This window comes from Dreissena polymorpha, chromosome 10 (genome assembly GCF_020536995.1).
Source record: "Dreissena polymorpha isolate Duluth1 chromosome 10, UMN_Dpol_1.0, whole genome shotgun sequence".
Classification (NCBI taxonomy): Eukaryota; Metazoa; Mollusca; class Bivalvia; order Myida; family Dreissenidae; genus Dreissena; species Dreissena polymorpha.
In genome coordinates, this window is record NC_068364.1 from 35,934,149 (window position 1) to 35,951,033 (window position 16,885).

At 35.7% G+C, this 16,885-nt stretch overlaps 1 protein-coding gene across 4 annotated transcripts in view; it reads left to right on the forward strand.

Moving 5' to 3' along the window:
- Positions 1 to 16,885, forward strand: part of LOC127848190 (prolow-density lipoprotein receptor-related protein 1-like) — a 188,257-nt gene that overhangs the window by 35,194 nt on the left and 136,178 nt on the right. For all 4 annotated transcript variants that reach the window (XM_052380489.1, XM_052380494.1, XM_052380490.1 and 1 more), the window contains exons 17-25: positions 176 to 305; positions 1,381 to 1,543; positions 3,028 to 3,137; positions 3,774 to 3,901; positions 6,151 to 6,273; positions 8,567 to 8,800; positions 9,597 to 9,795; positions 10,943 to 11,147; positions 14,543 to 14,861. In XM_052380489.1, the coding sequence (XP_052236449.1) occupies positions 176 to 305; positions 1,381 to 1,543; positions 3,028 to 3,137; positions 3,774 to 3,901; positions 6,151 to 6,273; positions 8,567 to 8,800; positions 9,597 to 9,795; positions 10,943 to 11,147; positions 14,543 to 14,861 (1,611 nt within the window). The remainder of the gene's footprint in view (positions 1 to 175; positions 306 to 1,380; positions 1,544 to 3,027; positions 3,138 to 3,773; positions 3,902 to 6,150; positions 6,274 to 8,566; positions 8,801 to 9,596; positions 9,796 to 10,942; positions 11,148 to 14,542; positions 14,862 to 16,885) is intronic.

Here is a 16,885-nt window from a genome sequence, read left to right on the forward strand (position 1 = left end):
AGAAAATCTTGTTTAGGTGGAAAGTGTCGTCCCTGATTAGCCTGTGCGGACTGCACAGGCTAATCTGTGACGACACTTAACGCACTGGCATTATGCCCAGTTTTCTCAGAACGCAACACATTTTATGATAGTAAAATCAGTATTAAATGTGAACCTTTTCTATTTTCCATCACAGGCTTACTGTACTGGACAGACGCAGGTCACAGCACGGTTGAGGTGTCAACGTTCGACGGCTCGAACCGCCACGTGATCGCTAGCGGAGACATGGAGAAACCAAAGTCCATCGTGGTTGACCCGGTAGATGGGTAAGCTAATTGGCGTATGTATTGAACAATATGAAATAGAGATGCATGTGCATGATGTGTTGTCCCATGATTAGCCTGTTCCATCAGCACAGGCTTGATTAGCCTGTTCCATCAGCACAGGCTTGATTAGCCTGTTCCATCAACACAGGCTTATCAGGGACAACACTTTCTGCTGACATTGGATTTTCTAACAGACCTCCTGTTTAAAGAAAAACTCCATAAAAGCGGAAATTGTTGTCACTGATTAGCCTGTGCAAACTGCAAAGGCTTATCTGGGGAGATACTTTACCCTCTTGCATTAAAATGAGGTGTCCACATTTGAAGGCTCTGACCGCCATGTCGTGTTAGTAAACCCTGTAGATGGATGAGCTACTTAAACCATTCTTAAGTAAGGGATTATTTATTGAAATCTTAAATGAATTATAAGCTTTGATTTGTTGAGGACCGTTTATAGGAGCCTTGTTTTGGGAAAACTGGGTTAAATGCATGTGCGGTAAGTGTCGTCCTAGATTAGCTTGTGCAGTCCTCATAGGCTTATCAGGGCAACACTTTGCAATGTTTAAGGTATTTTTCTTTTTTCAAGAGTCTCTCTTCTAAACTAAAATCCAGTGAAGGCATACACTGTCATCCCTTATGAGCCTGTTCAGACTGAACCCAGGCTGTTTTCACAGAGAGCTGCTCATTTACCAAAACCCCTGGAGAATTACACGCTAATGCCTGTATTATTTAGAAGCTGTTGTGAACCGTTTATATTAAATTTTGTAAGTCTCTTGTTGGCAGTGTAGGATACAAATATCTTTTGGAAATAATTATGAAATTGCCCGTTTTGTCTCCCTATTCGGCGTTTTGTATTTGTCACAGTTCTTGTTGTCCCCCTAGCAACCGGCAGGTCACAACCCCCTAGCAACCGGCAGGTCACGTCCCCCTAGCAACCGGCAGGTCATGGGTTTGAGCCTCACTCTGGGAGCGTTCTTAAGATCTCCACAAAGACTCCAAGTACTGATTCTTTACAGGAAACAGACTCGAGAGCTTTTCAATTAGCAACGGAGCTAAAACTTACTTTCGTTTCTTTCAGCTACGTCTACTGGAGTGATTGGGGGACAGTGTCTCGTATAGAGCGTGCCAATCTTGATGGCTCCAACCGCGTCCAGTACATCTACACTGACATCGGGAAACCGTGGGGACTGACCATCGACTATGACACACATTTCCTTTATTGGTGTGACACAGCATTAAAGGTATGAAGATTCATATGAGACAAGTGTCTTTATTTTGGTGTGACAACGCATCAAAGGTATGAAGATGTTTATGAGAATGAAAATGTCTTTCTTTGTTGTCTGCATTCAAGGTTATAGATGTTTATGAGACAAATGTTTTTCTTTGGTGTGACGCTGCATTAAATGTATGTTGATGTATATAAGAGATTTCTTTATTTGGTATGACACTGCACTGAATGTTGATGTATGAGATATTTATTTATTTGGTGTTACAATGAATTAAAGGTATGTTGATGTATATGGGAGAGATATCTTTACTTGGTGAGACACTGCATTAAGGTTTGTTGATGTTTATGAGGCAAATTTGTAGTGAGGTCGCTGTTGTGTAGTGGATATGGTGTCCACCTCGCATCACTTGTTCAATGCCTTTTATGGGTGCGTTCTTTAAATTTTCCCCATAGACACAAAGTACTGGTTATTATCCCAGGAAACAGACTCGAGAGCGTTTTAATAAGCCTAAGGCTTTCTATGCAATTTAACAAAAAAATAGGTTTAAAACTGAGGCAGATTTCTTTTTATGGTGTGACGCTGAATGAAGCCTTTAAAATTTGAATCTAGGAAGAAAGGTCTTTAATTAAATTAAACTTTCTGTGGGACTACAAATGCATAAAAAAATGTATCTAAGTGGTAAAGGGTTAAAAACATATCTAAGTGGTAAATGGTTTAAAACGTATCTAAGTGGTAAATGGTTACAGGTACTGTCAAACTTATAATATTCATGGGACATTAATCTTTGTGGAGAAATATAAAATAAGTAATGAAAGTTTACTTCAGAAATCTTATATCCGACATAATGAAAGATCAATGCATTAAAGATCCAATGAATAAGCCCGATTTTGCATCAACAAAATGCGATGTTAATGAAATAAATTTAATCGATTGTATATTGATGAATTGACAACAAAGGTAAACATGCAGTGTCTTGTATCTGAAAATTTGAACTGATCAATGATTTTAAAATCCAACAAAAATGCCTGACTTTATAAATCCCCTGAATTTCATGTCAACGAAAATAAATAAATCTATAGTGTTGATGAATAAGCAACTCTTTGCCGTTTTCTTAGGTATGGTTATTTTATTACTATATGAGCTCATGGTTTTTATAACTATGCGTCTGAAATTAATTGTTCCTGGTTAAGGGAATTAAACAGGGTTTAATGCATGTGCACAAAGTGTCGTTCCATATTAAACTGTGAATTTTGAACAGGCTAATCTGGGACAACACTTTCCACTTTCCTTGTTGTGATTTTTTCTAAAGGAGAACCCTTATTAGTAATAGTCCATTTCAAGCTGAAAACGTCATTCTTTATAATGCTAATCTGAGAAGACACATTATGCACATGCTTTAAGTCCAGGTTTCCCAGAACTCGGCTTATTTGTTTATTGGTCAGTAAACAACAATACATCAACATTTGAATGTTTAAAACATAAACTTTCATTTCCAGACAATTGAATACCAAGACCTTCGCACAGGAACTCGTTCAAAACTGCTTTCGAACATCGACCCAATCTCAGTGACCATATTCAAGGACTACATCTATTGGATTGATGGCGGGTAAGTTATGAATTATGATCTTTGCTCTAAGCGTTATTTGTGTGCATAAAATATTGTCCCAGATAAGCCTGTGTGGAATGCAGTGCCAATAGGGTTCGGTTAAATTTTTTATGCCCACAAAAGAGGGCATATAGTGATCGCACTGTCCATCTGTCTGTCCGTCTGTCTTTCCGTCAAACTTTTGCGTTTAGGTTTCGAAAAATGCTCATAACTTCTATGTCGCTTCAGATGTAACTGTCATATTTGGTATGCATGTGCATATGGACAAGGCCTCTCCAAACGCACAAAACTTTTGACCCCTTTGAAATTAACCTTTAACATAGGGTCCATGTTTAGGTTTTGAAATCTACGTTTGGGTTTCGAAAAAGTGTTTTTTGGGGGCATATGTCTTCCAATGGAGACAGCTCCTGTTCCTCTATATAACATGCATGTATGTAATATTATATGGTGAAAATTGAAATTTGCAAATAAATAAATAAAAATAGATATAATTCTTTCATTAGATGTGAGAAAATTACAATGTGTATAACGAGAGCAAACAAGACAAAGAGTCATAGAAAATGAGTTCAAATGCTATTCACTTGTGTATTCAAATAGACAATCTACCAAAACCAATAAATATCAATCTTTCATTAGATGTGACAGGAACACAACATGTATTATGTGGGCCAACAAGACCGACGGGTCCGATCCCAAGGTCATGCGTGCAAACCTTGGCACTGGTCTCAAGGACATAAAGGCGTTCGACAAGTCCAGGCAGCAAGGTAAGCGTGCAAGACATTTGAGCCTCAATCTGGGAAAACAAGGCTTAATGCATGAGGGTAAAGTGTTGTCCCAGAATAGCCTGTTGAGGCTCATCAGGTACGACACTTTCCGTCTAAGCTGGATATTTCCTATGAAGAGACTTCCTATAAATGAAAAACAACATAAAAGCAGAAAGTGTCCTTGATGTTGCAATTAAATTTTAGCAAAATTAAGCAACCGCGATTGGTCAGTTAAATAAAACATAGCCAATGAAAATGCTCTAAAAGCTGACTCACGCATGTTTAAGATAAAAATGCCTGTATTGGTTACTTATTATATTGGATAGGACACAAGTTGTAACATGTGGTAAAAGTGTATTTTTTTCTTCAACACCAACCTAGTATTAACTTTTATTTTAAAATGAAAGGAAGGAAATGTTTTGATAAGTGCCAAATTAAAATAGACTTTGTTTTCAGCCTTACAAAATAAGATTCCTGATGATAACCGATTAATCTCTATTTGAGACTATTAATCTCTAAGCTAACCTATTAATATCTATGTTTACCTGTTAATGTCTTTGTTAACCTATTAATCTCCATGCTAACCTATAAATCTCTATGATGTTTACATATCAATATCTCTGATGCTAACCTATTGATCTTGATGCTTACCTATCAATCTCTTTTGGAAATCTTTTAAACTGTATGCTAACCTATTAATCTCTATGCTAACCTATTAATCTCTATGATGCTAACCTATCAATCTCTATGTTGCTAACTTTTTAATCTCTTTGATAACGTATAAATCTAACCTATTGATATCTAATTTATAAATCTATTTTGGCAACCAATTAATTTCTGATGGCATTTTATTAAACTCTATGCTAACCTATTTATCACTATGCTAACCTGTAAATCTCTATGCTTATCTTTTCACCTCCATGATGCTTATCTATTAATATTTTATATGTTTACCTATTAATCTGTATGATGCTCTATGATGCTTACCTATTAATCTCTATGATGCTTGCCTATTAATCTCTATGATGCTTACATATTAATCTCTATAATAACCTATTGATCATGATGCTTGCCTATTATTTTTATGTCCTCCACTATAGTAGTGGGGGACATATTGTTTTGCCCTGTCTGTTGGTCTGTTGGTCTGTTGTTGGTTGGTCTGTTGGTTGGTTTGCGCCAACTTTAACATTTGCAATAACTTTTGCAATATTGAAGATAGGAACTTGATATTTGGCATGCATATGTATCTCATGGAGCTGCACATTTTGAGTGGTGAAAGATCAAGGTCAAGGTCATCCTTAAAGGTCAAAGGTCAAATATATGGGTCAAAATCGCTCATTTAATGTACACTTTTGCAGTATTTCAATATTCAAGATAGCAACTTCATATTTGGCATGCATGTGTATCTCATGGAGCTGCACAATTTGAGTGGTGAAAGGTCAAGGTCATCCTTCAAGGTCAGATGTCAAATATATGTGGCCAAAATCGCTCATTTTATGAGTACTTTTGCAATATTGAAGATAGCAACTTGATATTTGGCATGCATGTGTATCTCATGGAGCTGCACATTTTGAGTGGTAAAAGGTCAAGGTCAAGGTCATCCTTCAAGGTCAGAGGTCAAATATATGTGTGCCAAATCGCTAATTTTATGCATACTTTTGCAATATTGAAGATAGCAACTTGATATTTGGCATGCATGTGTATCTAATGGAGCTGCACATTTTTAGTGGTGAAAGGTCAAGGTCAAGGTCATCTTTCAAGGTCAAATATATGGGTCAAAATTGCTCATGTAATGTCATTTCTGCATAATTGAAGCTAGCAATTTTATATTTGAAATGCATGTGTATCTCATGGAGCTGCACATTTTGAGTGGTAAAGGGTCAAGGTCAAGGTCATCCTACAAGGTCAAACGTCATATAGGGGGACATTGTGTTTCACAAACACATCTTGTTGATGCTTACATATCAATCGATGATGCTAACCTATTAATCTCCATGATGCTAACCTATTGATCTCTATGATGCTAAACTATACATCTACATGATTCTAACCTGTTAATCTTGGTTAATTCTAGCCTATTACTCTCCAACCAATTAATCTCTTATTTGTTAATCTCTAACCTGTTAATCTCTAACTTCTTATTCTCCATCCTATTAATCTCTAACTTGTTAATCTATAACCTATTAATCACCAACTTGCTATTCTATAACCTATTAATATCTTACTCATTAATCTCTATTCACTTTCAGGGGCCAATCTGTGTAAGATAAACAACGGCGGTTGTGAGCAGCTGTGTTTCTACACGAGCAGGAAGAACGTGACATGTGCCTGCTCGTATGGCAAACTGGCAGAGAATGGGAAAAATTGTACAGGTATATTAATGTCAGCCACATTGTGGGAAAACTGGGCTTAATGCATGTGCCTATAGTATCTTCCCAGATGAGCCAGCGCAGTCTCCACAGGCTAATCAGGGCAGACACTTTGTGCTTTAACTGGATTTTTGGTTCAAAGAGACTTCCCTCCATTAAACACAAAATCCTATACAGGTAGAAAGTGTTGTCCCTGATTAGACTGGGACGACACTTTACGCACATGCATTAAGCCTAGTTTTCCTAGAACATAGCTCAAATGTCACAGGGTGAGAACATTATTAAGCAAGTCCTCAACTCAAATCTAGGAATCTGGCTATTATAGCGATTGCTCTCACTTTTTTTAACCAAATTGGGAATATGAGCTAGGTATGCCAGTAAAAGTGGGAATTTGGAATGTCAATTACATGTAACAATAAATTTGAAAAAAGCATGATTCTATGACTTACAACTTTTTAATATTTTTTTATTCAATAGACCATTAAAAAAAATAATCATATCAGTAAAATGATTTGAACAGCTTTGAAACTCTTCTTCTCTTCCAATAACAACTCTATTTCCAATCTTTTGAAAATGATATCATCCATTGGGAATGTTTGGAAACAAAAAATATGCTGTTTGGAATATGACCTATTAACAGCTGTACAAAACATAAAAAATGTTTTCCCTAGAATTCTTGTTGAAGTTTAACAGGCAAATCTTAACTTGTGATTTAACATTAAGTGACCAAATTCAAGTTGGCAAGTGAAGAAGTGTTTTCCTGTGTATTGTTTTAAGTTTGTATCAGCTTTGTTGACATATGTGAGATAAAAGTGTGGTGTCCCCAGAATATGTACTTTAATAACTTAAAAGTTTAAATACATACAAATAGTGCCAAATAACTGTTATTATAACTGTGGAAAGTAAACAAAAATAAGAGTTCTTGATTATTATTAAAAATCTGCAAATTTAAAAATTCTATTAACAAAAAATAACTAAATTGTCTGAAAACATGGTTTTGTAAAAAGGAAATACAAAGACTTAATGAAATGTGGGTTAATTAATATAAAGAGATCACCTGAAAGGTTTCAACACACTTTAAACTGAATAAAAGACAACAAGCCTAAGTTAGTTATTAAGTTTTTTTTCTGCTATTTAAAAAGGCCGTCAAACGGACCCAATTCCAAAACAAACGATCCCAAACTGAAATTGTAAAAAAATTATATTAAAAAAAATATTTTTTTTAGAAGGAAGTGTCTAATGATTATTATATATCAATTTTATTTCATAAACATTTTGCAAAGTTTATAACTAAAGTTAATTTGATTTTGTCCTGATGTGTCAATATTTGTTGATAAAAAAAAATCCCAATTTGGTCCATTTTGTTGATACATACTCCCAAATTTATAATTTTATCTATTTAAAAAATCCCAATTCGACCACACTCCTTTTCCCAGAATGGAAAACCCCTGCAACCATTTACAAGTTCAGCTAAAGACATTGATCAGACATGCATCTATTGTCATCAGCATGAAGATTTGAGTCTTGATCTGGGAAAATGGGGCTTAATGCATGTGCGTAAAGTGTCTTGCCAGATTAGCCTGTGCAGTCCGCAAAGACTTATCAGGGAAAACAATTTCTGCCTTTACTTAATTTTTGGGAAGAAGAGACTTCAAGTACAAAGTGTTGAGAATTCACAGGTTAATCTGGGACAACACTTTTTACACATGCATTAAGCCCTGTTTTCTCAAAACGAGGCTCATATTATAATATCTAAAAAGAGGGTTGCTTTCTTCCTTCTATTGGAGGAGTGAAAAAATAGCAATTATAACTCGTACTTAATCTTAGCATGATTGCATCAAAATCCTAATGACTTAATGAAAACTCGCAAGTCAGTTTTCTGGGTCAAACCAGTTTTTAGTGTCTTTGATGGGAGATCTGTAGAAAGCTTGCACAGTGTGGATCGAAGGCATGACCTTCCAGTTGCTAGACAGACACCATATCCACTACGCCATAGCGACCTAGTTCCTTGACCTAGTTTCTTCTAAATTTGTTTCAGACTAATTCAGTTTTCTGGGTGAACCAGTTGGTATTGTCTTTGATGGAGGAGCTTTCGAAGGCATGACCTTCCAGTTGCTAGAAAGACACCATATCCACTACGCCATGGCGACCTAGTTCCTTCAAAATTTGGTTCAGACTAATTCAGTTTTCTGGGTAGAGCCAGTTGTTATTGTCTTTGATGGCATGACCTGCCAGTTGCTAGATGTACACCATATCCACTATTCCGTGGCAACCTAGTTCCTTTTAAATGTTTCAGAGTACCAAGAGTTCATCATGTTCTCCAAGGTGACCGGCATCGAGTCCGTGCACCTGACAGATGCTGACAACAAGAACCAACCCCGTCTACCAATCTTCGACGACACGCAACTCCGCAACGTGATCGGTCTAACGTTCGACTATGAGGATAAGCGCATCTTCTTCAGCGACATTCAGCGGGGGGACCTTCAGACGGCCTTTTTTGATGGGTCTGGCAAACGGACTATTGTTGAAGGTATTGTATGCTGTTATGTATATTGTATTCTGATTGGTTATATTTGTTAATATGGGTTCAACATAAGGATAATCATAGAAGGTATAGTGTGAAAACTATGGTTTTTTTTACTCTGAATGGGTATTGTTGAAAGCATTGCATGCAGCTGCGTTTATTTTGCTTAACCCTTGACCCCCATAAGAAAGTGAAAATTGCTTTTGCAAAAAGCATAAAACCAGAACAGCCTGCGAGTAAATCGCAGTCTGGTTTTATGCTGTTTGCTGCTCATCAGTTACTAAGGGCTGGAAATGAAGCCTTGAATACTTGTATTTAGTAAGAAAGATATTAAATTAAATGTAACTTTCTAAGGGACTACAAATGCTTCACAATACATATCTAAGTGGTAAAGAGTTAAATTGATCAAGTGCAACATAAGGACTATCGTTGAAGGTATGACCTAAATACAGCCTTTGTAAAAAGGGTCCAACATACAGACTATCGTTGAAGATACAGTGTGCCGATATTGTGTCAATACATGTATTTAACACTAAACGTGTCCAACATAAGGACTTTTATTGAAGGTATTGTGTACCACAATGTGACTACGTATATTTGATATATTTGGGGTACACTCATGACACCTTTTTACACCAGGAGTGGGCCTGGAAGAAGGAATAGCCTTTATTAGCACAGACCAGAAACACTCATTACAACATTTTACACCAGGGGTGGGCTCATTAGAAGGAAGAGCCTTCCCTAAAATGAGCATTAAATCTTTACATGATTGTGAAACACTCATTACACCATTTGACACTAGGTGTGGGCTCAGTCGAAGGAATAGCCTTTGTGAAAATGGACGGGAAGAAGGAACTCTACTGGACGAGCTACACCAACTCCTGTATCAGTCGCATTGACGTGAACGCCTCATTGGGGAACGTCTCACAGAAACCAGAAGTAGTGATTCAGATGACTAAGCTGGACCATCCGAGGGCAATAGCAGTGGACAGCTGTTGGCAGTATGTACCCTTGTTGGGAATTGTATAAGCTGCGTTCTGGAAAATTTGGCTTAAAAACATTTGCCTAAAGTGTAGATCAGATTAGCCTGTGCAGTCATTTAGAATAAAATGTTTGTTTATATCTCAACCTTTGAAGTGAGGTTAAGAGATATAGATTGAACCTCATCAGTTTGTTCGGTAAATGCTTCGATGACTGTTTAACATACCATTTTTATACAATACATGAAATGGATTGGCACATCCAAAATAAATCTGTATTATGCGATTATTTTGACTTCATGATGTTTCAATTCAAAGTAAAACACTTCATAAGCTACCGAGTAAATTCATTTTTTTTTTTAAATGTTATTTAGTGGTTTCTTTCATTAATTTTAAATATAAATACAGAAAATTCTGCATGGGCTTAAAAATAGCAAACCAAAGCTTTTGGTTTGGGTTATCTCTAGTCTAAGCCTCACAAAAAAACTGACAGTTATTAAGGGTCGGCCTTCAGGATGACTTGGGTAAAAATATCGCCCCTGGTTTGCGAACTTGGCTTTGTTCTAAGAACGAGGAGACATTAATTTGGCTCTAATGTTCAAGTCTGTAAATAAACAAAAAATACCTTTAAAGCAACTTCCCCTTTATACCTTCTACTGAAATTTGACCCAAGTCCTACCCCTGATTCATTTAACATTTTTATTCTCCCCGAAAATTTTCAAGGAGCATATAGTTGCCATTTTTTCCTTTCTAACTTCCTTCCTTTCGTCACACTTTTGTAACAGTTTCTCATAGCGCCTTCAATATTTTACCGATCTCTAACATATTTGGCATGTAGGTACCTTGCATGGACCTCTACCTTTTGATGAGGATTGAGGTCACTGGGGTCAAGGTTAAGGTCACAGAGGCTTATAATAGATTTTCCGTCACACTTTTGTTACCATTTTTCTTATAGCGCCTTCAATATTTTACCGATCTCTAACATATTTGGCATGTGGGTACCTTGCATGGACCTCTACCTTTTGATGCGGTTTGAGGTCACTGGGGTCAAGGTCAAGGTCACCAAGGCTAAAAATAGATTTTCTCAAGGTAAAACAAGGGGAGCATCCATCTTTTTCAACGATACTTGTTTCACTATGCACTAACCTAATATTTCTGTATCTTTCAGGTTAATCTACTGGACAAACTGGAACAACGAGAAACCTCGCATCCAGAGGTCAAATCTTCAAGGTCACAACATGGAGGACGTGATAGTGGAGGACATTCTGACCCCCAACGGCCTCACGATCGATCACCTCGCTAAGAAGCTCTACTGGTCGGACGCGAGGCTGGACAAGATTGAGCGATGCAATATGGACGGGACAAATAGAGAAGTATGGATTGTATTTTGTTCACGTATGAGCCTCAATCTGGTAAAATGGGGTTCAATGCATGTATGTACAGTCCTAGATAAGCCTGTGCAGTCTTAACTGGCTAATCATTGAAAATATTTTCTGCTTTTATGGAATTATTTGTTTAAAGGAAGATTTCTATACAAAAATCCAATGTAGGCGGAGATTGTTGTCCCTGATCATTTTGCACAGGCTATTCTGGGACAGCACTTTGGGCATATGCGTCTTGTTCTGAGAAAACTGGGCTTAAGTCATGCGCATAAAGTGTCGTCCAAGACTAGCCTGTGCAGTCCGCACAGGCTGATCAGGGACAACACTTTCCGCTTAAACTTGATATTCGGTAAGGAGGGACTTCATTCAAACTTAAAATACCATTAAAGCGGGAAGTGTCGTCCCTGATTAGCCTGTGCGGACTGCACAGGCTAATCTGGGATGACACTTTATTCCCAGAACAAGGCTCATATTTTGTTTGCATACGAAATTGTTGAGAAATTGAGATTTATAAATATTAATTTGTTAATTTTAATAATAGTTTAGATAATGTTATGAGGATGGGACAAAAAGAGAGATGTGCATGAAATTTTGTTTTAAAAATTGGGAAAGTAAGGACAAAAAACACAAAAAAGAAGACTTATTATATACAGTTTTAATCCCATATTTAGAGATGTAAACCTGGTTGTTTTTTTAACTATGATAAATTGTAAAAGGTAATAGTGTCATGTGATATTAAAACATTTGTTTAAAATTTCACATATTTATTATTTGGCTGAAAGTTTGTGGGAGAGAGGGTTGACATCATTACTTTTTCACCATTTTGGGGAAGCGGACGGTGCCTAGGATTAGGTAAAATCGTTTTTCACTAAAATGGGAAAATGTGTGCATTATTTTTTTGCTAACAAATACTTCGAAATTGATAAACAAGTTTTTATGCCCCCGGTAGGATGGCATATAGCAGTTGAACTGTCCGTCAGTCAGTTTGTCTGTCCGTCCGTCCGAAAAAAACTTTAACATTAGCCATAACTTTTTAAATACTGAAGATAGCACCTTGATATTTGGCATGCATGTGTATCTCATGGAGCTGCACATTTTGAGTGGTAAAATTTCAAGGTGAACATCATCCTTCAAGGTATAGGGTCGAAAAAACAAAGTCAAGGGAAGTAATAAGCTTTAAATGGACATAATTATCTGACCTGCCCACGTATATATTTTTGTTAAATAAATCAAAGCAGGCGGCATTGTGTTTCTGACAAACACATTGTGGTAAAAGGTCAAGGTCAGGGTCATCCTTTACGGTCTACGGTAAAAAATACAGATTTAAGGGAAGTAATAAGCTTTAAAAAGGGAGACAATTATTCAATATTGAACATAGCCACTTAATATATTTGGCATGCATGTGTATCTCATGGAGCTGCACATTTTGAGTGGTGAATCTACAGTCACGGTAGTGGCTTTTAATTATTTGCTACTAAACATAGACATTTGTTACAGACAATTATTTTCAAGGGAAGTAATTTAGATAATTATAAATCTCATATTATATATTTCCTTACCAAGAATTGAAGTTCTTTTCACAGTTACTGTACAGATTTATTATTTTGATTATTTATAACCCCAATGATTGATTTGTCAAAGTTTTTTTTTTAAATGATATAACTATAATTTCTTTGATGTTCCCTGTGGACTTATGTCCATAGATACATGACAACTCTGGCTATGAGCTCTTTTAAACCACAGGCCTTGGTTGTCAGTGATGTCTGACATGGTCATAATTGACTGTGAGACCCTTCCCCCCCCTCCCAGTTGGATTGGACAAAATTTAAGGGAAGTAATAACCTTTAAAGGAAGATGATTTCTATACCTGCCAAATGATAAATAGAAATTTTATTTCAATGCGGCGCAGTAGGGGGCATTGTGTTTCTGACAAACACATCTCTTGTTTAACTTATATTTACTAAGGTTTAACCCATACAGCTGCAAAGGTTAATTACCATAAAACGCTGTGTATAACGCGCATTTATGTATAACGCGTATCTACTTTTTTTAAGCTAAACAATCGGGAAAAAGGTTTTTGGAGCAAAAAAATCGGGGGAAAAGTTTCGTACCGCAGGCTAACTGAAAATCGTTATATTTACATTGCTGATCTTACGTGTTCTTTTATTGCTTCAATTATTAATTGTTTTAAAGACAATAACGATACAACTAGTTTGTGTGTGTTTAAAAAAAAATCATATGCGTATAAATTAATAAATGTTTGGATTTAAATGAATTATGCATGAAATGCACACTTTCCACGAGGATACCATTAAGGTTTTCATCATATGTCTCCGACGTAACTGTCCGCGATTTTTTCGTGGAGGAGTACACATAACAGATGGATTAGTTATAAATAAGAAACTGACATTATCGATTGGTATTGTTACGTGGTTATTCATGCATGACTAATTCACAACTGCGCGTTTTATTTACATTGCCGATTTCATGCGTTCTTTTCGAGTGTTTACAATTGACAGGAGACTTTAACGACTCATACTTCTCAACACCATTACGACATTACCTGCGATAAACAAACAATGGAGGTGTGAAGCCGTTTGCCGGTTTGCATGTTTTGATAATAGCCCAGCTTCACAAAACTTGACAGGTGACGCAAATTGCTCAATAATCACATGCTCAATCTTGACAAGACGTATGAAAACGTGTAAACAAACACAACATCAATTTTATTAACACATTTGAAAAACAGGAAAAAAAATCATAAATGTATCGAGAAAGACCTTGCAGACATACTATTGTAAATCAACAAGTGCCCCAAAATAAATTTAGTAACCCTAGTACAGTAGGGTATAATATTGTGGGAAAACAATAACATTTAAATAAAAATGGCTTCCTTGTTTTTCATTCTCTTTTTCAAATTTATTTGATTTCAATGCTCTGTACATACCTGAAAAAGATAGAAATATATGTTAACTTCATAATGTTTGTCCATCTTATTCAGATCGTAAATATAACACTATTATTAACATAGTTACACTTACACCGGGGAACAGAATGTTGAGAATTACCGCAACTGGCTTACTGACAGGGAAAAAATGCCTTGGCATGGCTGTAGTTGTGCATAACGCGCATCAAGTTTTAAAAATGAAATTTTGGGGTAAAACAGTGCGCCTTATACACAACCTTTTACGGTAATTTTTATAACTCTTGCATTTTATTTATTTAATGTTGTATTTTTTTGGAAGCCTTGAACTGAGAATTGTAGGCAGTTGTTTGAGAAAAATAAATACTTGCTGACATTGGCAATGGGGCGGAATAACTTCCTGATATTTGACCAAAAAACAACACTGAACCTGATTAACAAATCTATTCGTTTCTGATTCCAGGTGATAATCACCGCAATACCTCAGCACTCGTTCGGCCTCGTCGTCTACTCAGACTACCTCTTTTGGACTGACTGGATGCTTCGAGCTGTCATACGAGCAAACAAATACGACGGTTCTGGAATTGTCTGGCTACGAAAGAACCTGGAACGCCAGCCGATGGGGATCATCGCGGTGGCTGCAGATAGCAACAATTGCATGCTGCATAAATGCTATGCCGATAATTTTGGTTGCGAAGACCTGTGTCAAACAGACCTTTATGGCAATCCATTCTGCCAATGTCGATTTGGGCGTCTGAAAAGCGATGGAAAACACTGCGTAGGTGAGTACATGCATGGATGACCTTTTATCTCATGATCATAACAACAATAATGGCATAACTGTGTTATAGGAAATTGCTTTCATATGCGGCCTTGTACATTTAACATTCTCATTACATAGTTACCCACACATATATTATTGTATGACATTTTTTTCCCTGTCGTCACAGCTTTTGCTGTCCTTGTTCACTGGATTAGCATTATTTTTAAAAATTTTCATTGTTAAAAATTTGTTAGACCTGCACTCGTTAAACTTTTGTTTTCAACAGTCTGCAGGACTTAAAATTTATTTTGCTATTACCTCGAATTTGGTGAGCAGAATGTGTTTAAAGGGTTCTGTAATTCATCGCATGATCTGCGCTGTTTAGATCAATTTACAATTATTATTTTTTTGTCAATTACAACATTAAAGGCCAAACTCAAGTTTTACCGAGAATTATTGTAAGGTGTAGCAAAGAGCTTGATTGTAAGGATTTTTCTTATTCAATAAATAAATAGCATCCTTAACAAATAAAACTTTAATACCTACTAATTATAAGCAAGATTTGTCATAGTGAGCTGTGTAATAATAATAATAATAGTAATACTAATAATAATACAGCTTATACAAAATAAATAATAATAATAATTATTATTTGTATTATAATAATAATAATTAATATAATAATAATAATAATAATAATAATAATAATAAAATATAAAATAATTATAATAACACAGCTAATAATATTTATAATTATAATAATACTCATTATAATAATAAAACTTGTAATAATGATGACAATAATTATAATTCAAATAATAATTATTATTCATCTTATTATTATGATGATGATATGTTTATATCTTAAAGAGTGCACTTAAATCTTCAAAATTGCTCCATTACTCCTGATTATTAAGTGGACTTTTAACTGTTCACATCCCATGATTTGCATGAGCTCTCATGCATAAAACCATATTGGAAAACATCTGGCATTAAGGGAAGTAACCGTGCATTTAAAACAAAGAAAGTTACAACAAGGGAGCTAACCGTAGCAACCAAAGAATTATTGATTTTCAATGATATTAGCAACAGCAGTTTATTAACTCATAAAGACATAGCGCTGAACAACACCTGTTCTTTAATAAATTATGTGAAGTTGAGGGAAAACATATACTTTAGCGATATTTACTTTGTCATAGTGGAATTTATTATTATTATTATTTCTTGTCGTGAGTATAAGCGGCCTTACTCAAAATGTTACGCATGTTTTGCTAATGGAACAAAATGAATGGTTTTATAGCACGAAACAATGTTGAAATAAAAGGTGAATGCAACTCGCATGACAACAAAGACGCCTGATTTATTGCTAAAACGCAAAGCTTGGTGGTATTTCTTATGGGATTCTTTGTGTGAAGTGTTCAAAAGTGAATATGCTGCGTTGCATAAGAAACCTGTTTTGGATGCTGATGCTGACATTATGGGTTTGTTTACAAACGGTGACTTGCGCATCACCCCCGTATATCGCGGAGAAAGACGATCTTAAAGGTAAATGGGCAGTTAAATGAAGCTTGTTTTGTTTGTAATGATGTGTTGGCATTTTTTCCTCCAGGCTTATTTCTTTTGTGTATGTTTCATTAAAGAACAGCATGTGGCTTAAAGGGGTTGAAAGTTCATCATTTCATTTGTACGCAAATATTGAATTAATATTTGATATCAAGAAATGAATTTGGACTGGCAAATATAAGCCACTGTTTGTTATGCTCAACTTACAATAATTATAATACAAATAATATTTTGATATTATAAACTTTGATATAGACCGTTCCATAATTTAGTCATTACATAATTATCTCCCCTGAATTCTCTCCGCGTCTGCCATTACACTGCTGCTTAACAATCGGTAACATATATAAGTGAGCACCGATTATTCAACGGATGAATTTCTTTCTAAATTCTAAGGCCGTCATTACATGGTCTTGGTTGTCTTGGAAAACTAACACATTGACACATTAAAAAAAGCATTTAATTAAATTAAATGCAATA